We start from the raw sequence: 25,031 nt of genomic DNA, 5'->3' as shown, positions 1-25,031 counted from the left end.
GAAATATTACTTAAAACACCAACTTCTAGCTTTTAACTTTTTATAATTTTTCTTATTTTTTTTTATCTTCAATATATTTATTCAATTTTCTTATTATTTTTTAAAATAAATCATGATTTTTTTATCATTTTATACTTTTCACTTACTTTAGTAACTAATTTTACTAAATACTTATAATTTAATAAGTTAATTTTTTAATTTTTAACTACCAGCTAATTTTTCAGATTTTAATTAGTTTTGCAAGTGTATAATGTTTATTATCCAAGTCCGATATTATATTATTAATGGATGAACATATAACTAATGTATAAATGATTAATATGTTGAAATTAAGGTTAAATCATTTGCTAGTATTTGAATTTGATTCTTGACAAAAATAATTTTTTTTATTTGTTTTTATTTATTTTCCTACTAAACTCTGAATTAATTCAAAGTCTATTTCTTCTATTGAATTGAAGGATTAAGACAAAAATAAACTACCCCTTTTATCACGTAAGTCAAGCCCTATTGATCTTCATGGGTACATATTGATAATATGTACTAAATCATAAAGGAAAGTGAGATCAACAACCTAAACTATCAACAAGAACGTATATTTTATTATACAAGTGAAGAACAAGTAAAGAAAATACACATGTCAATATCATAAATATATCTTTATTTAAGCATAGGTTTTCCATGTATATTATTGTGTTCCTTTCAAACTTTTGATTAAATTTGTTTCACAAAGATCCTACTAATTAAGTTGATTGGAAGAATTTGTGTGTCTTGGGAAGAAACTTCTCCCGCAGCTCAGCTGCATCAACCTCGCCAAAGTGATTCTCTGGAATCCAATTTCCACTCTTAGGATCTCTCATCCAAAACTTTTCCTCTTTAATATTATTGCCATTATCGGATGCTTGACTTTGACTTCACCGTTGTGCCTTCTATTTGCATCCTTAAGCTTTCCGCTACAACAGCATAATATCGCTTCCTGCACCATGCATATAGGTCATATATAATTCAATTGCATAAAACAAAAAGGAATGAGAATAAAGTAGGAAACTTAGATTCATTATTCTACAGTTTATAAATTTTATATAACTTCGTCTCAATAATTAAAATTATAAAGATAATTAAATGTTGACGTTAATCGGAGAATATATGGCACCAACAATATTTATGATGATATTGTATTTAAGTTTTGCCGCAAAGAGAATTACTCATGCAAAGCCAAAGAACAAAGAAGATTAGAGAACTAGACTGACCTGAGAAGAAAAAGAGGGTTGACAATAATGTTGGCCATGATATGAAGAAACTGATGGACAAATTTAACAGTGCAAAGGGTGTTAACTTTTCTCAGGGATGACGGGTTTGTTTATATAAGAGAAAGTGGAAACCTTTTCTTTCTTCAATCGACCAATAACATAACAAATAAAAGTAGTTATTCTTAAAGAATATGTGAGAATCCAGGCCATACTCTAATCGAAGATTGGGGGAAGCGATGATGCGGATTCGGGATTCACATCTTCTGTTGTTCTTTCTAATCTGAAGAGCAAAGGACATCGTTTTGCCTCTTAATTTAGTTAGTACTACTATATTTTTTTACAACATTATTATTACACTTGATAAATATTTAAATCTTTAATTATTTGTAATGAGATTTGGTGCTACAAAAATTTGACTTCTCTTTCTCCGTGTGTGTAAAAGAAAAGAAAAGGGAGAATATGATAAATATTGTAGAATAAAAATTTAAATTATATAATTTTTTTATTGAGAAATTATATGATTTTAATTAAGAATACATTTTTTAGTAATTATAAATAATTTTAAATGAAGGTCACGGTGCTTTCAAAAAAAATAAAAATGAAGATCACGGTTACTTTTTTAAAACAATCTGGATAAGATATTTTAAAACAATTTGGATAAGATATCCTTGCAATTAATGTAAAGGATGATTATATCTATCTTATATGATTTTTTTTACAGTTAAGATTTTTTTTGTTTTGAATCTTTTAATAATTATTATCTTTACTCTTTATTAATTATATATATATATAGAGAGAGAGAGAGATAGATTAGAACACAAAACTGAAGAAGAAATTGAAGGAGAGAGAAAAAAGATTAAAGGAGTGGGCAATAAAAGGGTTTCTACTTTTCACTCAATATCAATTTGTGTAACAAATAAACTTTCTCTGATCGTGTTTTCTTCTCCTTCAATGGCTTCTTTTGGAGCAAATACTGTAACAAAGCCAATCAAAAAGAGGAAAAGAACGATTGAGATCAAGAAAGTTGAGCAGATAAACAGGCGTTACGTGACCTTCTCTAAACGCAAATTAGGGTTATTCAATAAACTCACCGAGCTCTCAGTTCTGTGTCAAGTGGAAGCCGCTGTGATCATCACCTCCCAAAACGGGAAGCTCTATACGTGTGGCTACCCCGACGCCGATGCCGTCGTTCGCCGCTACCTCAGCGGAGGGCTATCCCGAGGGCTGGACAGTGAAAGCAAAAAGAGACAGCAAGATGCAATTGAAACCCTAAGGCCTGAATACGAGGCCACTCAGAACCACTTGAAAGAAGAGCAAAAGCGTTTGCAAGAAATCAAAGAGACGCGAAAGAGTAGTTTGTGCTTTCCCTCGTGGTGGAATCTCCCCACCGAGGGTATGGGTTTGGAGGATCTTGAACAGTTCAAGACTTCTTTGGAACGTTTGAAGTTTAACCTAGTTGGGGCGCTGCAAGAGAAGCAGATGAATTCGGTCCCATCAATGCCAAATGCTCTTATGGTTCCACCAATGCCATCTACTGTGCTTCCACCAGTGTCACATGCTGCTATGGTTCCACCAATGATGCCGCCACAGTTTCAAAACATGCCACTCTTGAGTGTTCAACGTTTAAGTGGAAATCAAGTTCAAGATGATTATTGGAGGAGTGCTGCTATAGCTAGTAATGGTTTTGGAAGCCTGAAAAGTTATGGATATGCTACTTAAAACATGGAGGAATGTTAGCTAGTTTCAATTAGTATAGGTAGGTATTTATTTTTCTTAATTGTTTGATGTTGCCAATTATAATGTTGACCATGATATGAAGAAACTGATGGACAAATTTAAATTTAACAGTGTAAGGGTGTTAACTTTTCTCAGGGATGAGGGGTTTGTTTATATAAGACAAAGTCGAAACCTTTTCTTTCTTCAATCAACTAATAACTTAAAAAATAAATGTAGTTATTCGTAAAGAATATGTGAGAATCCAGGCCATACTAATAGAAGCTGATAATGCTTTGGTTTGATGACTTTGCTCTTGTTTCTTAATAACTTTTAATTCAATATCTGCAGGAAAATATTCTTTTATTATTTATTTTTTCACTAAATACGCGAATCAACAAAAATGAAATTGTTTTTTCTTTTAATTGGGTAGGAATTTCAGATCAATTGGTGGATGTAATTGATTCTGTATATAAAATAATCCTTTTAGAAATATTCTTATATTTGTATTTCAAAAATAATTTTACCTGATAATGTTAATAAATCAATCCTTTTAAATATATTTTACTTTTAAAATATCACTTTCAAAGACAAACGATTTTTTAAAATAACAATACTAATCAGTGGGGAGTTCAAAAAATCCGGTTATATAAAACTAATTCGTAATGGTCCATATCTAAGTCACTTTAAATGCATTGGTTTTACATCCAAATTTAGCCTTTTGGATTTTAAATCCAATCTAATTATTTGGATATGGATTTGGTATTTTATAGGATTTTTAATTTTTATAGCATTCTTTTAAAATAATCTTGGTCGTAGTTGGTCGAAAGTAATTTTTTAGTCAACATAAGTTGATGTTATTTTTTAACCAACAACGTTATTTTTTTATAAACGTTAGTTAAAGTTTTGTCGGCCAACGTTAGTTGATAATGTTTCTCATTTGAGACTATTTTTTTAAATCCTTTTCATCGGACATTGGTCGGGGTTATTTTTTTCCAATATCGTCCAAAGTTTTTTCGACCAACATCAATTGATGATGTTTTTCGATCGAGACAATTTTTTAGTTGATATCAGCTAGATTTTTTTTTTTGCCAACATTGATCGGAACTATTTGTTGGTCAATGTTATCTAGAGTTTTTTAGTTGATGTTGACTAATGATTTTACAGTCAATGCTATTTTTCAGCCAATATCGGCTAGGATTTTTTACGATCAATGTCAATCGATACTATTATTTGACAGACGTCGACTAAGGTTTATTGACTGGAGTTATTTTTCAATCGAGACTATTTTAATCGATGTCGGCTAAGGTTTTTATTGAAGTTATAAGTGCACTAGATTTTATTTTACTGAAATCTAAATCGTGTTAAGAAAAATGAAAGTTTGTATCATGGGTGAAAAGGAATGAGAGTGTGAGAAACGAAAATGAATCAAAAGAGATGAAAGAGAGTTAAAAAAGAGTGTAAAATAAAGTGGTGTGTTAGAGATAAAAAATAATAATATAAAAAATAGATTTAAATTAAAGTAATTTAATAAGTAAAAAAATGAATCAAGAAGAGATAATGGATTATATATTTTTGTATAATCAATTATGCTAGTGTTAAAAGTGTGTAAGAGACTAATTTTTCTCTCTTCTCTCGTTGTTGGCACTTCCCTTTCTCTTTTGAAGTGTGTCGTGTTTCTTTTCTCTCTCAATCAACTTTTGCCTTCTTTCTTCTCAATTTAGGATGAAAGTTGCAATCCATAGATTCCACCTACATTTGACCCCCACCAAATACCCCTCCTCACAACTTTTACCCCAAATCACTTGTAGCTCTACATTAACCCCCTTAACCAAACATATCCTTAGACTTGAAAGTAGAAGTAAAACTGATTCTAAGTTAACTAAAAGTCTAAAAAATAATGTGTTGCATCACCAAGCCAGAGGTACTGATTCTAATTCTGATAAAAGAAAAAAAGAAGACATAGTAATATCAAAATAATCTTTTACGAAAAAAATATTTCGTCTTTATTCAGAAGTTATCTGTATTGTGAACCAGAGATCAACTAGCTCATACACATCAGAAACCATTTCAAAGTTTTTAAGATTAAAACGAAAAAAAAATCTTTTTGGCATAGACTTTTGGACAAACAGCCCCGTGTGATTTAAATTTTGGTTAATATTTTGTAGTTTACAAACAGTAAATATGAAGGTATATAAAGAAAGCAATTGATGGTGTCTATTTTCCTTTCTTATCTAAAAAAATATATAATTACAACGTGTCAACCAAACTTCAAAACACATCCGAGAATTAGATTCATAATAAGTAACAACTTTATTTATTAGAATAAATAGTATAAAACAATTTAATCCTCAAAACATGTAATTAGCATGACTCGGTGCTCATTCTGTTGCTTACTAGCTTGGTCTTGTTAAATTACCATCACTACATTTATATGCATGTGAACCGTTAATATGTTTTGATTATTTTTTATCACAATCTTTATTATTAATTAAATTTTATCAAAACCACCATTTTTTGAGTTTCACTTTTTTATTTATAATTTTCAATAAATTTTAAGCAATAATAAAATGTATTAAAAGGAGTGTGTTAAAATTGCGAGCCATAAGACTCCTCATGTATACAAACATCCGTATGTAACAGAAAGACTTAAAATTGAGATGTTAAATTAAATCATATAAACATGCTTAGTGCACAAGTCTATACATTTTCCTTTCAATACAATAGGACACTCGTAATAAAATAAACTTCAGCTCACTGCTCACAATGGAGAGTTTGATGGAGATCCGAAAGTGGAATGATTTCCATTATCTGAATTAGGAATTTTTGCTCCCCTTAATCAAGAACAAATGTGGAAGGGGTTCGCCTACTCCTGATGACATTTGTGTTGATTAAACCTAATTTTCAAATTTTTCATCCTATATTTCACTAATCTATCTAAAACATAAATTACAGATAAATCCAGCAAATCAGGTAACTAGTTTGTCCGCTATTCCAGAAGGGAATGGGGAAAACTATCAAAGGGGTCGTGAAGACATTAACCCTTGAGAATAACCATTAGCAAAATTTTGTTTCTTCTTGAAATTTGTAACACTACAATGAGGACATATATATTCTAGCCCATCTGTTTTTGCATAATCCTGCACAAGTTATGAATGTAAAAAGAAAACCTTAATACAATAAAAAACAAAGAGATACATTTATACAATAACTGTAAGTGACAATGTAGTACCTTAAATGCACCAAGACCCTGCCTTCTGTCACAGCCAAAGTGGGCCCACTCACCACATATGCCACAATTCACCCAATCACCAGCTGCACTACTGTTTAACAGTAAAGATTGTAAGGAAGAAAAAAAATTAGATTAGCTTCTGCTAAGGGTTGCAGATCATCATAAGTTGAATGATAAATCACAAGACTAAGTCTTAACAGTTTTACAGGGTAACTGCATAGCTTCATGGACTTAAAAAAATATATTAAAAAGTACAAACCTGTGACACAACAAGCAACATTCTCCATCCACATCATCATGTGCTAATTCATATTCTAAAAGGTAGGTCTCATAATGTCGTTTGAGAGTATTCCCAACACCCTGTACAAGAAGGCACACACAACAAAAACAAAAACAAAAAAACCTTATCAATCTCAATTTTGAGGTGTGTGAAAATTTTCACATTAAGAGATTGGAAAGCCCATGACTTGTCAATCTCAATTTTAAAGTTTAAAGTGGAATTCCAGGACCAATATAACAAATGCATAAAAATCAACTACTCAAGGTTGAGATGTAGCCAAGGCATAGAACATACAGTCATTCTATTGGTTGTGGTGTAATTGCGCATCTTTGAAAAGATTTGTCCCTTCCAGTTGATGCCATTGCCAACATGAAATCCTCCCCTGGTAACCACCTAAAAAGACCAACAACTTGAGAAAGAAAATATACGAAAAAAACAAAAAACATTCATAATCATTCTCAAAGAACCCAGTTTCAGACTTTCAGCAACTCACCTCTTTATACAAGTTGTAGAGATCAAGACGTTTTCCATTGAGTATGGCATCAGGGAACTCGGTAAGCCCTCCTTGAGGAATCAGTCTATTATGTCCCCGGAGAATCAGAAACTCCATGACATCTTTAAGAAATTCCTCCTATACAGAAAGTTATAACTTTTATGAATTTTTTTAAGAATATATTCTCATTGAATGCTCACACACTAATCCAGCAAGATTTAGTAATTTTTAGGATACCATTTCTTTATGGAATATAGATTAAAAAATCATTAATAGGAAAACCATAGGATTACGAAAGCAAAAAAATATCTTTTTTTTTTTAAATACAGATTCTCATTGAATGTTTGCATCCTAGATTGATTGGCCCTTGGCCCACTATGATTTAGCAATATTTAGGTCTTAGAAAAACATTATTTTATGAAATACTGATCCAAAAAATCATTAATCAGAAAATAGCAAGAAAGTGAAAGAAAAAACAGATCATCCTTCTTTGATAGGTAATTAAAATTCTCACATCAATGTTAAGACTATGGTAGACAACTCTTTTTGCTAAATGAAAGCAATCATTTTCATCAACTTATGTAACATTTAGTGGTTTCTATTTGAAGACAATGTTACACTTAAGATTAATAAAACTCGAGAGTACAATCTTCAAGTTATATATGTCAAAAATTAATCTCTAGAGTTAGGACTTTTTTATTTAAAATATTATTTTTGTCATGTAGGCTTAGGTTACTACTCATCAAATTATCTTAAAAACAATGGACAAAGGAAACTCACCTCAGAGCATGTCTGTACGGGGCCTCTACCGCAACCATGTTTCTTAAGAGGCAATGGGTTCAATGAAATAACCTGCTTAGACTGAGCTGCGCTTGAAAATGATTTTCTGTGTGTTCCAGATGTTGATCCAATACTACTACGCTTCGTAGGGGCAACAAGTGGCAAAATAGCCTCCACCTGAGTGCCATCAAAACCATCTGTCTCAGAAGGTCCACAAAAAGGTGTCATTCTATGGCGATGAATGTGAGGAATTGGCCTCATTGCAGATACTTTCAATCTCTGCCTAGCAGGAGTTAATGGCGTGCTAATCCCATTGACCATTTTTCTATCCTTTTCCTCTTCATTTAATTTATGAACACTACCCTGCCCTGCAAAGACACCTTCATGAAGACCAGGGCTATCCCCTTGGCTTGGTTCACACCTTTTCTTAGTAGGAGGGGGTGGTTTCAACCAACCAGGGGGACTGCTAAAAATTATATTATTTTTGATTGTACAGCTATCTTTCTCACAGTTTTTATAGAAGAAAAGTAAGCGTTCAGCATCATCTTTCTCAAAAGAAGCTATTGGCAATCCCTGAATACTAGCAATGCCAAGTGCAACTAAACTTCGATAAGAAACTTCAGGTGCTAGCTGTCTCAAAATCTGAATGGAGTAACAAGACATACAAATATAATTATGAATTTGAATAACAAATATGCTAATATAGAACTCCAAATCTTGAAGGATGCTAAACTTTGGGTACTATACTTAACATCCAAGTATTTATGAACAATAATCCTTGTTACTATCTGTTTCCATTCATTATTAGCAATGTAAAAGTAGATTATCCAATTTGAAAACATATTAAGCAGGTTGGTCAGAATAGTGTGATTAGCAGGGACAATGTATTATTGCTGCATGAAACAGTCATAATGATAAATCACAGTGTGCAAATCATTCATTATCTTAGAACCACTCTCATAACATTAACAATAAGGCTAACCAACAGCATATTTAAAGAATTCAGTACTCCCATTTGAAATGGGGAAGACAACAAAAGCAAAAGCAACGATGAAGAGTAGTTAACAACAAAGGTAGATGCCTAGTGGGGAATCTAAAATCATTCCTAGTACGAAATTTGACATCAAAAGTAGATAAGTTCTTAACATCTAGGTTAGATCATCCCACAAGAAGCAATAAAACAGTGATGAATCCCCTAGTATGAAACATCTAGGTTAGACCGTCCCACAAGAAGGAAAGACATTGACAAATAATTTTAAGCAATAAAACAACACCAACACAGATGATATTACAATAAAGAAGGGGAAAAGGGAGTTATTAAAACCTGCAAAGCCCATTGAGGAAGCTTCATGCAAATTTCAAATACAGATGCTCCACAGGCAATAGAAGCAGATCTGCGAGGTTCAGAGATGTTCTCTTTGTTTCCCTCATTGTTGAGTTGTGCGTGAACTAGTTGACTCTTCTCAATTATCTCATTTTTTATATGATTCTCCAAGAGCTAAAATGTAAAACAGATAGGCCAAAGAATAAGAATCCAAAAATTTCAACAGGTAAAAGTTACTAGCACAATGTATTTATTATCATTGCAATTCAAATGTGAGCTTACTGACTTGATGCTTAATAAAAAAGTTATTAGACAATTAAATGAAAAGAAAACGATCAAAAAACTATTTCATTCCAAAAGAATGCTAAATTAAATTCTGAAGACTTCATAGTAAAATATAACAAGTAGCAAATTAACATAAAGTTGTTGTCGAGACAAATGTAAGATTGAAATTAAAATACTAAACATCATGTGCAAATAGCATTTATTGATTGTTAAATTAATAATACTTACACAATACTACTAGTAACATAGACACTTGGAGGATACCTGATCATTAAAACAAGTTTGTGCACTGCCGGATACCAGAAGTGAGATATGTGCAGAACTACAAGTTGATATATCACATCGCATGGTCACAACTCCACGAGAAAAAGCAGCTGCCTGAAGAGGTGGTGGTGGGGCACTGTACCATAGCATAAAGATATATATATTACATGATGGCAAATCATAATCATCTGTCCAATAAAGTCCTAGTCAAAAATAAATGAACATAAGGGAATTTGAACAAGAGAAAGAGACACTTTTCAAGTCATCAAATGTATAAGTACGAGTCATATGCAAGTTACATCAACATACCTAAACTTGCCATGGAGCTTGCAACCACGTATCTGAAAAGATAAATAAGGAAATAGAGAAAACCTCCCAAGAGACCATCTCAAGGAGATGGAAAAGTTGTAGCTAAAAGCTATAATACAAGAGAATGGTAAAAGGACTAAAATCACAACAGGAAATTGTAGTTTATTATATTAATATTTATTTATTATATTTATATTGCTTCCATGGAAAGACTATACCAGATAGAATAATGATGGGGGGAAAAACAGTGGAGATTATATTAAGTTATTAACAGTAACATTTTTAGTTTTTACATTAAAAAGGGTTATACATCTTAAGATTTTGCTGATAGAGTTTTGCTATCCAAGTAAGATAATTTAATTAAGCAATACAGTCAACGTACTTCAATAGTTAAGAGAGCTCTGAGTCCATCCTCCAAAGATCTCAGCAATAACTCATCCTGAAAAGAAACAAAGCCATGTGTAATTGGCAAATAATGTCCATTGTGGATGGAAGTGTTTATTGGAAAGTGCATTGTCATTTATTTATTTATCCTTTCCTTAGTCCCACATTGGTGAAACAATCTTGCTTTGTCCACAACAGAGAAACTAATTTTCAACATATATATGTGGGTGTGGCCATGTGGGCTTGTCACTATGTGACAGAATGACAGTTACACAGACATTTTTCCTTACATAAACATCAAAGTTTAAAGGTGGTTTTAGTGCACATTAGACAGGAAGTAGAATTCCAAAGAAGCTTACAACAGTCGAAGGTGCACCACAGATGAGAAATCTCAAGTTCACTTCATCCTCATGTATCTTTATGGCAGGCAAACTGCCTGGGGAACTTTCATCATCATCCTCTTCATCGATCTCTGGAGGGTCAACATTGATTTTGAGACGGTCGCCAAGAAGGTGTGGCCCCATCTCACTATTAGCATCATCGCTATCAGAAGGAAGTACTTGATTGTTTTGGACACAGTAAAGTTCAAAAGAGGCACGTGCAAGGTGGAAAGCATCCCATGTATGTGTAGATGAACTGCAAAACATTTGTAAACAACACTATATGTTAAGTACTAGCTTGAAATTCTTAACTTTCCTAAGAAAAGAAAAGGCCTTAAATAATTGCATGGACACAGAGAATGAGAAATAGGTCATGCTGGACTTTGTAAACTCTGGCCATTTGTAATTCAAAACAAAATATTAGTAAAAATTTCATTGATTAACTATCACGACATATAAACTAGACAAGTACCAGATTTCACAGGAAATTATTCCTGTCATAGATGACCCACCACTGGATGCATTATTAAATATGTGTATGCATATGCAATAATTCATCAATATGACTTTAGCACAATTAGATTTTGGACATAAAAAGCCATTTTATATGAAAGCACCATATGCTTGCTAGTTGCAATCAAATTAACAATATCATACCTTTGTACTACTGAAAGAAATGCTTGAAGAAAATGGCAGGCAGCATAACAAGAAAAGGCATTCTTCCAAAATATAACATATGGGATTCCCTGCAAAGTCAAACAGCTTAAATATGCCAGTTTTCCCATAAAATTATTGGAATGCAAGGGATTCTTGTGTCTTTTATCTTCCTCCAAAAATGGTAGCCTGTTGAGATTGAGCATCAATACCTGAAAGTTTTCATAAGCAACAAAGGCAAAAGTACCTTAAGATGAAGAGCCTCTGCAAAACTTTCTCCATTTGGTATTTCTAAATAAACCTGCAGAAATTATTGAAATTACATCAGACAAAATACCATACCCACAACGACGATTGAGGGGGGGAAATGCAAATCAGATAAGCCATATTAATTTAGATAAGACCAAAACAATCAGCGAATAGGGAGAATGAGAGGGAGAGGGGGGGAGAGAGAGGGAGAGAGGGAGAGAGAGAGAGAGAGAGAGGGTTTGAGAGAGAAAGCGAAACAGAGAGAGAAACAGACTGAGAGAGAGAGGCGAAAAGGAATAGAGAGAGACAGAGGACGTTCACAGATACGTGACCATCGCGGAGGAAGAACTAGCAGAGTCAGCAGCCGGAGTGTTCCTGGAGAACGTAGAAGTAAGTTCGACGACAAACGTAACTCGCACGCAGATGACGACCATAGGCACAACTTTAACGATCATTGGGATGAACAACGAGGTAACTACGACAACGTCAAGGAGGGAGAATGGATTCAAGTGAAAAGCAGGAGGAGAAAGTCCCTTTCAAAGTCTGAACCAGTTCACGGAAAGGATATAGCTGACAAGAAAAAGTCACACCAAGTATTTGGGGGAAAAAACTCAACAACGTGGAGAGATAGGGCGGATATTACCTCTTTCTACTTCTCCCATTTTCCTGATGGGGTCCGGGAAAGAGACCTCTGGAAGATATTCCAAGCTTGGGGAAAGGTTTGGGAGGTTTTTGTATCGAAGAAGAGGAACAAACAAGGCCATCGGTATGGTTTCGTGCGTTTCAAAGGAGTAGAAGACGAAGATGGTATGGAAAGAAGACTTGACAACCGTATTTACATACATGGGATGAAGATGTTTGTCAACAAGCCCAAGTTCCAGAGGGATGGGAACAAAGTAGCAGAGCTACCTACAGCCTTGAACAACAGAATGACCACGAAGAACATGGAGCATGGCGTGCATAAACAGGTGTTACGTCAAGCCCCCAAGGCCAATAGGATCAAATCATACGTTGAGGTGGTGACCAAACGAACCAATGACAGGATGGAAGTACAGGAACCGTTGACTAAGATTCAGACGTCTAAGGAGAAGACCAAGTGGCTCGATAATGCTTGGGTGGGCCAATTGAAAAACAAAGCTATGTTTGACAGGGTGGATGAGGAGGTTCGGGGGATGTTCGGGCCAGAGGTCAAAGTGGCGTACTGGGGAGATGATATGGTCATCCTTCATGGATTAGAGGAGGAAGCAGCTACTGATTTCAACTACAAGGAGCGCTTGCATGGCGGGACCCCTTTATCTCCGTTACAGAGATGGACGTCGGCGTTGGTGCCGTCCTATCGTCTAACTTGGCTTCGTATTTGGGGGGTACCCCTAATGGTTTGGGACGCTGACACATTTGCAAGCATTGTGTCAGCGTGTGGTGAGCTAGTAGAAATGGACGAGGTGACGGAGGAGAAACTCAGAGTAGACATTGCTCGGGTCTTGGTTCGAACGTCAGAGAAACCTCTTATAGCGTGGACGACGTCGATCCTGGTGGACGGAATCCAACACTCTTTGGACCTTCGTGAGGAGATGGGGGCTGGGTGGGGAAGAACGTCGCGGGAGCTGGTGGTGGAACAACTCCCGCCATCTCCATTTTCCACGGCTACTGCAGACTCCGACGACGAGCCAAACACCAACTTTTTGCACGATCTCTCACCGGATCGCCTCTCCGGCAGGCCGGTCGGTGGTTCCTCTGCCTGGTCATCGCCGTCTACGGTGAACCACCGTCGGAGACGACGGACTGTGGGTCTTTCCCCGGCATGCAGGGGCAACGACGCCACGACAGGTGTTCACGTGTCCTCCCTACACTGTCCCGAGCTCCTGCCAGCTGCAGCCGTCCTGACACCTCCTGACGCGGGCCAATAGGAACGCAACGGTCCAAATTGTTTGGACATGCACTCTGCAGTCATGGCAGAACCTAGGACCTTTTGTCCTAGCAGGCAACAGAGTCTTTTTCGGGAAGGAGACGTTGAGGAAATACCCCAGTCTGCTTTTAAAAGCTCATATAACCTTCGGGTAAAGCAGGATGAACCCTTGGTCAATACCCCTGATTCTAATCCTCTGACCAACCATGTTTCAAACTTAAAGCCCCCTTATCAAAAGGAATACGTAACTGAGGAGGGGGAAGTTTTGAACCACACTTTGGGCCTGGTATCTAAAAGCCCAAATAAAAAGGGGAGTAAGTCTTCCCCAGCCCTCAAGGTGTATGTTAGAAGAAAGGAGTGGGGAGTAGTAAACCTTGAGGCCCATGCTCAATGTAGCTCTCATTCTCGTCTCAAAGGTAAAGAGCTTGTATTGGGGCAGTCTTTTAATGATAACAGTAAAACAGATGATTCTGAAGGGAGGGACACCCACCTCTCACAACCAGAGGGGTCGTTGCCGAATCTACAATATTCACCTCATGGTCCTGCTCCTGTCAACAGTGCTAACAAGGAACTCTTAGCTAATGAGGAAGACTTCCACATGGAGATTGTTAGAAAATTGGGAGTATCTTATGTGGAGAAAAATACAACTAATGATAATATGATGGCAGAGGCCACTGTTAGTAGTGGTATTTTTGCACCAGCAGAGGTGATGGGAATGAAGCATTTTGAATCATGAATATTTTGTCCTTCAATTCTAGAGGGTTGGGTAGTGGAGTGAAGAGGTCAGCCATTAGGAAGCTCACCTTGGCCAACAATGTTGATTTACTCTGCATTCAGGAAACTAAAAAGGAATCCATAGATAATTTATTCTGTCAATATTTATGGGGAGATGCTAATGTGTCTTGGGAGGCTGTTCCCTCTACTAATGCAGCTGGTGGTCTTCTCTGCTTATGGAATAATGATTTCTTTGTGGTGGACAAAAGGGTAGTGGGTAGGGGTTTTATTTGGCTGGAAGGAATGTGGACTAGAGAAAATAAAAGGGTCTGCATCACCAATCTTTATGCTCCTTGTGATTTACAGGGTAAGAGGGAGCAGTGGGAAGAGATTAAACTTCTCAAACCTTCCTTCCATGATGGCCCTTGGTGCATTGTCGGTGACTTTAATTCTATAAGACACCACAATGAGAGGATCAGCTCATCTCAGTCAGTGGGGAGTTCTTCATGTATCTCTGAATTTAATTCTTGGATCTCGGATATGGATTTGGAGGAGGTCAGGTCAATAGGGAGGAACTTCACTTGGTATAGACCTAATGGGACTGCTATGAGTAGACTGGACAGATGTCTTCTATCTGATGAATGGCTATCCCAATGGCCAGATTCTACTCAATTCGTGCTTGATAGAGATTTCTCTGACCATTGCCCCATCCTCTTGAGGTCTACAACAGTGGATTGGGGGCCTAGACCTTTCAAAGTAATGGACTGGTGGTTGAAGGACAAAGATTTTCAGAAAATGGTGTCTCATAGATGGGGCAGCTATCATCCTAGCGGTTGGGGTGGATATGCTTTAAAGCTGAAACTGAAGTTCATTAAGGGATGCATCAGACAGTGGAGCTTGCAAAATGGTGTTATCAATGTTTCTAAAATTCAGAATTTAAAGAAGGAGCTGAATGACTTGGAAGCTGGTAGCAGTACTGGAATTCTATCTCAAGCTGAGGTGGATTTAAAGAAATCTTTGCAGGAACAGCTTTGGAGTGCAGCTCTTGCCTATGAGTCCATGTTGAGGCAAAAATCAAGAGTCAAGTGGATAAGAGAAGGGGATAGAAACTCAGCTTATTTCCACAGGATGATCAACCACAGACGGAGAATTAATGCAATTCAAGGTCTGCTCATTGCAGGTGAATGGGTCCAGGAGCCTACTAGAGTCAAGAATGCAGTTCTAAACCACTTTAAACATCGATTCTCAGAACAGAATCCTCAAAGGCCAACCCTGGATGGAGTCCACTTTCCTTCCCTTGGTCAAGAAGACAAGGACTGCCTTACTGCTAGATTCGGTGAGGAGGAAATTAAAGCAGCAGTGTGGGCTTGTGGAGGAGATAAAAGCCCTGGTCCTGATGGCTTGAATTTCAATTTTATAAAGCAGTTTTGGGAGGTTTTAAAACCTGATTTTACAAGGTTCTTGGATGAATTTTATATCAATGGCAGATTCCCTAAAGGAAGTAATGCCTCTTTCATAGCCCTCATACCCAAGATCTCTAATCCGCAGTCCTTGCATGATTATAGACCCATCTCTCTAATAGGATGTGTCTATAAAATAGTGTCAAAAATCTTGGCTTCTCGGCTGGCTAGGGTTTTACCTCACCTTATAGATGAAAGGCAGACAGCTTTCCTCAAGGGGAGGCATATTCTTCATGGGGTGTTGATTGCTAACGAGGTTATTGCTGAAGCCAAGTATAAAAAAAATCCTTGCATGATCTTCAAGGTGGATTTTGAAAAAGCCTATGATACGGTCTCTTGGGGCTTCTTAAACTACATGATGATGAGGATGGGCTTTTCTGATAAATGGAGACAATGGATAGATGGATGCTTGTCTAGTGCAACCATATCTATTTTGGTTAACGGCAGTCCCACTTCAGAGTTTGTGCCTCAAAGAGGTTTAAGGCAGGGTGATCCCCTTGCCCCCTTTCTGTTTAACATTGCAGCTGAAGGACTTACTGGATTGATGAGGTCAGCAATCTCAAAAAACTTGTTCCACAGCTACCAAGTGGGGAGACAAAAGGAGGAGATAAATATTCTGCAATATGCAGATGATACGCTTTTTTTTGGAACTGCATCTATGGATAACATTAGAGTCCTGAAATCTGTCCTCAGAATTTTTGAGATGGTTTCTGGTCTCAAGATTAATTATTCCAAAAGCCAATTTGGGTGCATGGGAAAATCAGAGGCTTGGTGTAGGGAGGCAGCTCTCTTTCTCAACTGTGGTCAGCTAGAAATTCCCTTTTCCTACCTTGGTATACCAGTGGGAACATCTTCTAAAAGCTGGAATGTGTGGCACCCTATCATTAACAAGTTTGAGCTTAAACTTAGCAAATGGAAGCAGAAAAGCCTATCCATGGGAGGAAGGATAACTCTCATTAATTCTGTTTTAACAGCTCTTCCCATCTACATGCTGTCCTTCTTTAGAGTCCCTAAAAAAGTAGTGCACAAGCTAGTCTCAATTCAGAGAAATTTTCTTTGGGGAGGAGATTCTGAAGTGGCTAAGATTGCTTGGGTAAATTGGGATACTATTTGCCTCCCCAAGAATAGAGGGGGTCTTGGGATTAAAGACTTGACCAAGTTTAATGAAGCTTTGCTTGGTAAATGGGGCTGCGACTTGGCAAATAATCAGGATCAGCTTTGGGCCAGAATATTAATGTCCAAATATGGAGGGTGGAATACTCTTTGCTGTGGTAGAAACAGAGCAGATTATTCTCCTTGGTGGAAGGATTTGAAAAATGTTTTCCAACCGCACCATAGAAACTGCATCTCCAATAATTTGAAGTGGAAGTTAGGTGATGGGAACACAATCAAGTTCTGGACAGACAAGTGGAGGGAAGAGGATGATCTAAGTCTTCAAGAAAAGTACCCAACTCTTTTTCAAGTGAGTACTCAGCAGAACCAGAATATCAACTCTATGGGCATCTTATCTGGTAGTAATTGGGAGTGGAAGATACAATGGAGGAGGCATTTCTTTGACCACGAAATTGACACCTTGGCAGCATTCATGGCTGACATTGAGGGTATCCAAATTCAACCTTTAACTCGGGATTTCCTCAGTTGGGGGGCTGATCCTGCTGGTTGTTACTCCACAAAGTCAGCTTACAACCTTCTTAAGGCTGAGGCCAGTTCTAATTCTGAAGACAGCAATTATAAGACCATTTGGAAATTGCAAATTCCCCCAAGAGCATCTGCTTTCTCTTGGAGAATCTTCAAGAATAGACTACCTACTAGGGATAATCTAAGGAGGAGGCATGTCGAGCTGCCCTCTTACAATTGCCCTCTTTGTGATCAGGAAGAGGAAACTGTTGGCCATATTATGTATTCTTGCAGGAAAACTTGTGTTCTTTGGTGGGAGATTTTGAGATGGGTTAATAGGATGGGTCCTTTCCCTCTTCAGCCTAATTGCCACTTTCTGCAATTCTCTCAGTGGAGTGGAAACAGCAATGTAGACAATCGGTGGAAAGCTCTTTGGATAGCTCTATCCATGACTATTTGGAAGCACAGAAATGCCTTGGTGTTTAATAACCAGAATTTCTGCACCGAAAAAGTCATGGACGAAGCTTTATTTCACACTTGGTCTTGGATCCACTGCATGGAGAAAGACTTTCACACACATTTCAATCAGTGGTCTTCTTGCTTAAAGGAGGAAATGTCTTAGGATTTTTTGTTGTTTGGGTAACCACATATTGTGGTTATTTATTATGTAGATGGGGATGGCAGATTTCTGCCTTGTATATTCTGTTATTTTTCAGTACATCTAGTACTGACCCTATTAATATTATCAGATTTTTGCTGTGCAAAAAAAAAGATAAGACCAAAACAGCTATTTAAGCTAAAAAAAAGTTAGAGACTTCAACACACAAGATTAGACCTCAGAATTTTGAGAAACAAAAGTAAATTTCATGAGAAATGTGATAAGCACCCAATCACTTGGGGAACCCTCCCTTAGAAGCTAGCTATTAACGGGAAAGAACCAAGCCAATTAAGTACTCCACCGAGCATTCCATACTACTCGATGTGGGAAGTAGGAAATATTAACCAAGTCCCTATCAAAATGTCTCCAAATATCGCCAAGTCTCTAAATAATAAGCATTCCTAAGTATCACATTAACTGATTCAGTCCTGGTGGCTCCAAATGCCTATGCTATACAACTGATCTAGGGCATATAGATGCTGGTCTCTAACATTCTTCACAGTATGCAGCTCTACTTCATATGCTTTTCCTTCTTTCTTCCATGGTATTAGTTATTAGTACTATCCACCAAAAAACCAACCCAGCAATTAACAACACAGAAACTATAAATTTTACATACTCTCAATTCCTTCACCAACCATAATATGCAAAACCCAGAGCACCATCAACAAAACACACACATAGCTAAAAGAGTAGCTCAAAGTTCAGAATGCATACAGCCGTCGGCAATGTGGAACCAAAGAGCTCTGTTGTATCTTCACAAGTGGATAATTCCACTCCCTGCCAAACCAGTGGACCTACTTCCCCATTCTCTAACTGTTCTCCTTGCAAGTAAACAAAATTCGGTTGATACGACTCCAGAACTTTCCGAAACTGTTCCTTCTCCGGACTGCGAAGAGTTTGAACCTGCATTCAAGAAAACATCCACATCATGTAATTCCCGTGGCTCCAAACGTCGAAAGCAAAACCTACATTACAACAATGTGAATGCCGCGTTAATCGTGTATACCTCAAGACGCCCCGCGGAAACGAACTCAGGGAAAGGATATGTGCGCTCAGCATGTGAGAGTTTGTGCTCAGCGGAACTTGTGCCACAGGTCACAGCGAGAAGAGTGCAAGTGTATTTCGGAGCTCCTTGAGAATGAAACGGAAACATCGTTCGAGCTAAAGGCAGCAACGTGCAGGCACAGACACACGCGAACACTGAGAAAACGACGACGGTGGAGTTACGAGCGCGGAAGGTTGGACTCCGACGTGGCTCAGTTCCGAAGTTTCCTCCGCCGAAGAAAAACGCCGTTTCGCGAAACTACGGAGGAATTGCGACGGTGCACTGCATCGTTTGGATGCAGAGAGTTGCCGATCAAGGAGAAACGGCGCGGCAATGGCGGTGTGCGAGAACGGAACAGGAACTGTGAAAACCCTAACGCGATGGATGGATTGGGATTGGAAGATGAAGATTGAACAACAAGAAGATTGGGGGAAGCGATGATGCGGATTCGGGATTCACATCTTCTTCTGTTGTTCTTTCTAATCTAAAGAGTAAACGACATCGTTTTGCTTCTTAATTTAGTTAGTACTACTATTTTTTTTATTTACAAAATTATTACTAACACTTGATTCGTTCATGGAAGCATGGTTGGTTGGTTTGTTTGTTTGGAAATAACGGTAGAAAAATAATTATCTCTTTATAGCAGTAAATCAAAATACTCAATAGAATGATATGATACGATTTTTATAATCATGTTATGTTTTGTTAACTCTAGCTATGTAGTTGGAAGTTTGATTTCGTACCGTGTATAAAAACATATTAGCAAAAATCAATTTCTTAAATAAATTTTTGTACTTAAAAAATATTAGTATTTAGTTTGAGCTAAGAAATACCTTAAATACTAAAAAAAATAGTTTGGACTTTGAAGTATATGATTAAGAAACATAATTATCTGTTAATCTTATCTTATCATATTATATATATATATATATATATTATTTTGTTAGTAATAGTTCTATGGGAGTAATTGCCTCTACAGTATTTTTTTTTACTTGAATATATTTAATAACTTTTTTCCATATAAAAGTTTGTATTATCTCTATAAAATATTTTTTAATGAATGTAAAAAATTATAAGTATGAATTAGTATTAATTTGATCACTTTATCTTTGTAATATTTTATACTATTAACATTGAAAAAGTCATACAAATTTTAAAATATGTAAAGAATAATTATAATTTGTAAAAATATAAATATTTTGATTTTGTTGTCATGATATTATGTATTTTATAGAAATTTGTAATATTTTTATTCTTACAAAAGTGTTAAAATATTTTCTTGCTCACGCTAAAAAATCTGAATTCACCACTGAGTAATAAGATAATTATTATTTTTATTTATATTAATGAGAATATTAAAATTTAAATTGATGAATAGTTAAGTATATAACATGAAACATTAGTGTTAAAAACCCACCTTCAATTTATACATGCATAATACACAAGGAGATAGGATCAAAGGAGATAAGATCAGTTGGTATCATGTGTCAATTTTTTTTTACTTAGACCATTTAATCATTTTTGTACAATATAAAATTAGTAAATCTAATTACTGAATTATTTGATATTTTTTCATTGGAGAAGTGTTATTTGTACAAAAATTCATATAACAGTTTGTGTAATAATATTTTTATTGTGTATGTTATACAGCAATGAAATTTACTTATATTTTAATTAGTTTTTAATTTACATAAAATTCAAAACTTGAACTACTTTATAACAACATATAATTCAATGATTGGATTAATTAGTTTTATATTATAAAAAAAAGTTGTTAAACGGTACAATATTTTGTATGTATAAATTGAGAATGAATTTCAAAAGATAAAATACTAAAATGAATTCAAATGAATTTTATAAAGTTGTATAACAATTAGAGAATAAAAATAATATTTTAAAAGGTAAAATACTAAAATGAATTTTATAAGTCAGCAAAAAAATGAAATTTATAAATAAAAATAAAGTATTTAGTCTTAAATTTATTATTATCATCTTTCAGTAGCCGTAAAATTAATTGTTAAATGACGACCTACTAACCGAATTTATAAAGGAGTATTGTGTGTGTGTGTATGAGAGAGAGTGTAATGTTCTATGTGAGAGTTGAAGAAATCGACATAAATAATGTTGGACAAAAAATAAACATGATGATGGGATATTACAAAACTAATTTTTATTTTTACTTGCAATTTTCATATTTTTTAAAACATATTTTAATATAAAATTATATATGACTTTAATTAATTAATTTAAATGCTTATTTTAATTATTCTTGTCAGTTAAAAATTAATTCAACTTAACTTTAAAGAGAAAAACAGATAAAAAGATAATCCTCATTTTAATGTGTTTGTCTAAACAATCTCATCTTCATTCACCGAAAGAATTGAGATAATTGTCTTATTATTAACTTTGTCACGAATGCGATTACTGTTATATTTAATGCATCGTCCTTTCCCTCTCATGTTATTTATATTTAATTTTTTTTTACAGCATTTATATTTAAACTATAACTTTAGAGAAATGACTTTTTTATATTTTAATCTGATTGAAATATATAAAAAATAATTTTTCAATAACATTCCACTTTTATTTTAATTAACTACTTAACATCTAATTATTTTTAGCTATTAAATTTAAACTTAGCTCCTAATTTTTAACCACTAAATATTTCAGTAAAATCTACTTATTATATAATATAATTTTGAATGAGAAATTGTTTTTATGAGTTATTCTTAAATAAGAGTATTTCTAATAATGTATTCGTGTAAGTAGATTGTACCTAGGATTTTATATACTTAATCCAAAAGTAATAAACCGAAACAAGTGTCATATGTCCTCTTAGACCTATCCTTGAGAATTTAACTCCCCATTATGAGTATCTTTTATACAATTCAAAGGGGATATAGAGGTGATTATAGTTAGTAGAGGCAGGTAGGTCAATAATCGATCAACAATGATAATGATACATGAGAAAAGTCATAAATCGACCCATGAGATATATATAACGTGAGCCTCAAATGCATAAGTACTAGGAGACTTCAAATCATTGGCCAATCGACAAACAACCAACAAGGTACAAAATTATGCACGAGAAAATTATTACTTTGGTGTTTAAAATTGTGCGGCATTAGATTTTTTTTAAAAATTTAACATTACATATTTAATTCAGATTAATAAATTAATTTTTTTTCTAATTTTAAAACAAATGAAAACTATTTATCTAAAGTGAATAAACAGTATAGCCCTTTATGATTAATTAAAAAATATTTATTAAGATCTAATATATTTTTTTATATTTTACTACATATATTTATGAATTTTAGTATAATTCTAATTAATTTTAATTAAAAATTATAATATAATTATTTATCCATCAAAGCAATAAAGAATATGACTTGTATGCGATAATCAGAATGTTATAATTTCAAGTTTTCAATTTTCATAATTTTATCTATAATTTCACAAGTATAGTATTTATTTATAATTTTTAATTAATAATCATAATCAAAATATTTATAAATTTTTTTAAAAAATATTATACTTGTATGTTGCAAAATGAATAAAATAAAAATAACAAAAGAGTGTATGAAAATAAAAATGTATGACATGTGCTATGTGTATTATATATCAAATTTTAGCTTCATGAGAGAGAACGAATGAAATATTAAATATGGTAGTAATTATACTAATGGTGAAATTTAAAATAAAACGATTTTCTAAATTTTATTGGTAATTGATGATGGGTTATTTAACGTCAGTTTTTACCTTGGGTGAATTAGTTAAATACCGTTTTAATTCATCGGCAGAAATTTTTTATTCTAGTAATTTGAATTAATATTTAAAGATGTATGAGTTAAATAAATATGTGATGTTAAAAGTACACGTGTTATGAATGTCTATCTAAGATTTTTTTTTTTCTCTCTCTATCACGTGACAATATAGAATTAATTCTCCCCGACTTTTGGTCGGTTCATTACTTTGACCTTCCAGATTATTTTATTTATTTTTCCCAGTGTTTATTATTCCTACGTATCAACAAAAATAGTGTATCGTATGTTATTATATACAATTGTTAAAAAAAAGTCTTTAAGCATTCGCCACATATAAAAAGATTGCATGCATGTTGCAATAAAAGGCAAGACGATTTGACATTTTTTAAAAATATCTTCAATTTAAAATGATCAAGGATACTTAAAAAAATTAAGGATGGTAAACAAAGAGCATGACAATAATGCACAACAATTAAACAATAGCAACTGAAGCATGCAAGCTCAAATTAGCTAAATAGATACAAATATATTATAGCAATCCTAAGACTACCAACACAATAAAACATCTTCCTATTATGAAAAAAAAAAAAAAACATCATAGAGCCCTAGATTTTTCTACACTTTTTTCTTCTTTCCTTTGTTATTGCTTTTGAATTGACACTTGTCTAAAACCAACCCAACTCACAACGACTATGAGTAAAAATGTAAAATAGTAATGTGTTGGAGCTCAGATAAGTGTTGACATAATATTTTGAAATTTTTAAGAAACCCAACTATTAGGATGAAGCTAGGAAAGTACAACCCTAACTTTGTTTAACATAAGCTTTGATAAGTTAATTTTCAAAGAATTTTTATGTTGATAAAGTTGAGAAAAAAAATTTGAAGTAGACAAAATTAAAAAAATAATAATAAATAAAGACAAAGCCAAAGACCAAAGCATCGACATAAAATTAGAGACATGAAAATCTATATGTAAGACTATGTAAGACTTGAGAATTCTAACTAAGTCTAACTCAAAAGATCTAATTGAGTGAATAAACTTAAGGAGACATATGGTAAAGGAGAAGATTTTAGTTTCATAGGAATCTTAAATTGAGAATCTTGGTTACCTTACAAATTTTTTGACATGGTTTCTTAGGTGGACTTTTGTTAGATTAAAGAGCACCAATTAATGTAGATTGATTTTGGTTTTATAACTCAAAGTTGTCATATTTTTTAATATGTAACAATGACTTTTTACATCACTTTCTACATCAATTAAAGTCATAACTAATATAAATGTGTATTTTAGACACAATCAATGCTAAAAATGTTTAACTTTTAACGAAGTTTAATACGATATTGATTCACAATTAATGTTAAAAAACTTATTTATCCGATGTTAAATACCTATTTTTTAGAAGTGATAAACTAAGGCCTAAAGTTGTCATTCCATAAGTATAATATTAAAATAGTTCATCATGAACACATCAATAGTCCATCTTGAACATGTCACTGGAAGTGATAAGTTTGATTTCATAGTAAAAACTAATCATTAACAACAATTGATAAATATTTTGCATTAATAACATTGTTAGAAAAAAAAAGTTTATATAACTTTAATATTTTAACTTGAGAGGACTAAAAAAATTATAAGAATGAAAAATAAAAAATATTAAATTTCAAAAACTAAAAAAATATTTAAATCTTTAATTATTTGTAATGAGATTTGGTGCTACAAAAACTTGACTTCTCTTTCTCCGTGTGTGTAAAAGAAAAGAAAAGGGAGAATATGATAAATATTGTAAAATAAAAATTTAAATTATATGATTTTTTATTGAGAAATTATATGATTTTAATTAAGAATACTTTTTTTAGTAATTATAAATAATTTTAAATGAAGGTCACTGTACTTTCAAAAAAAAAAATGAAGGTCACGGTTACCTTTTTTAACACGATCGCGATAAGATATCATTGCAATTAAGGTAAAGGATGATTATATCTATCTTTTATGATTTTTTTTTACAGTTAAAATTTTTTTTTGTTTTGAATCTTGTAATAATTATTATCTTTGTGTAATAGGACCGTTAATTACGATGTAAGAAACTCTTGTAATAATTATATATGTAGATTAGCACAATATAATGACACAACTGAAGCCCAAATTGAAGGAGAGAGAAAAAAGATTAAACGAGTGGGTAATAAAAGGGTTTCTAGTTTCCACCCAATATCAATTTGTGTAATAAGGAAACTTTCTCTTATAATTGATCGTGTCTTCTTCTTCTTCA

At 34.0% G+C, this 25,031-nt stretch overlaps 2 protein-coding genes across 2 annotated transcripts; one reads left to right on the top strand and one right to left on the bottom strand.

Moving 5' to 3' along the window:
* Window positions 1–2,198: 2,198 nt before the first annotated feature.
* On the top strand, window positions 2,199–2,966 carry LOC100818284 (agamous-like MADS-box protein AGL62). The gene has a single exon (XM_003529808.1). The coding sequence runs from the start codon at window positions 2,199–2,201 to the stop codon at window positions 2,964–2,966; it is 768 nt and encodes a 255-aa protein (XP_003529856.1).
* Window positions 2,967–5,609: 2,643 nt separating this feature from the next.
* LOC100820590 (AT-rich interactive domain-containing protein 4) lies at window positions 5,610–19,493 on the bottom strand. The gene is made up of 15 exons (XM_041017265.1): window positions 18,959–19,493; window positions 18,667–18,855; window positions 11,593–11,646; window positions 11,349–11,437; window positions 10,671–10,947; window positions 10,310–10,366; window positions 9,928–9,959; window positions 9,619–9,754; window positions 9,070–9,243; window positions 7,746–8,387; window positions 6,966–7,103; window positions 6,767–6,865; window positions 6,452–6,552; window positions 6,193–6,283; window positions 5,610–6,100 (listed from the first exon to the last, which is right to left on the bottom strand). The coding sequence occupies exons 1-15, from the start codon at window positions 19,103–19,105 to the stop codon at window positions 5,978–5,980; spliced, it is 2,349 nt and encodes a 782-aa protein (XP_040873199.1). The 5' UTR covers window positions 19,106–19,493; the 3' UTR covers window positions 5,610–5,977.
* Window positions 19,494–25,031: the final 5,538 nt, after the last annotated feature.

The sequence above is a fragment of the Glycine max genome, chromosome 7 (assembly GCF_000004515.6).
Source record: "Glycine max cultivar Williams 82 chromosome 7, Glycine_max_v4.0, whole genome shotgun sequence".
Classification (NCBI taxonomy): Eukaryota; Viridiplantae; Streptophyta; class Magnoliopsida; order Fabales; family Fabaceae; genus Glycine; species Glycine max.
This window is presented reverse-complemented; position numbering and strand designations above follow the sequence as displayed.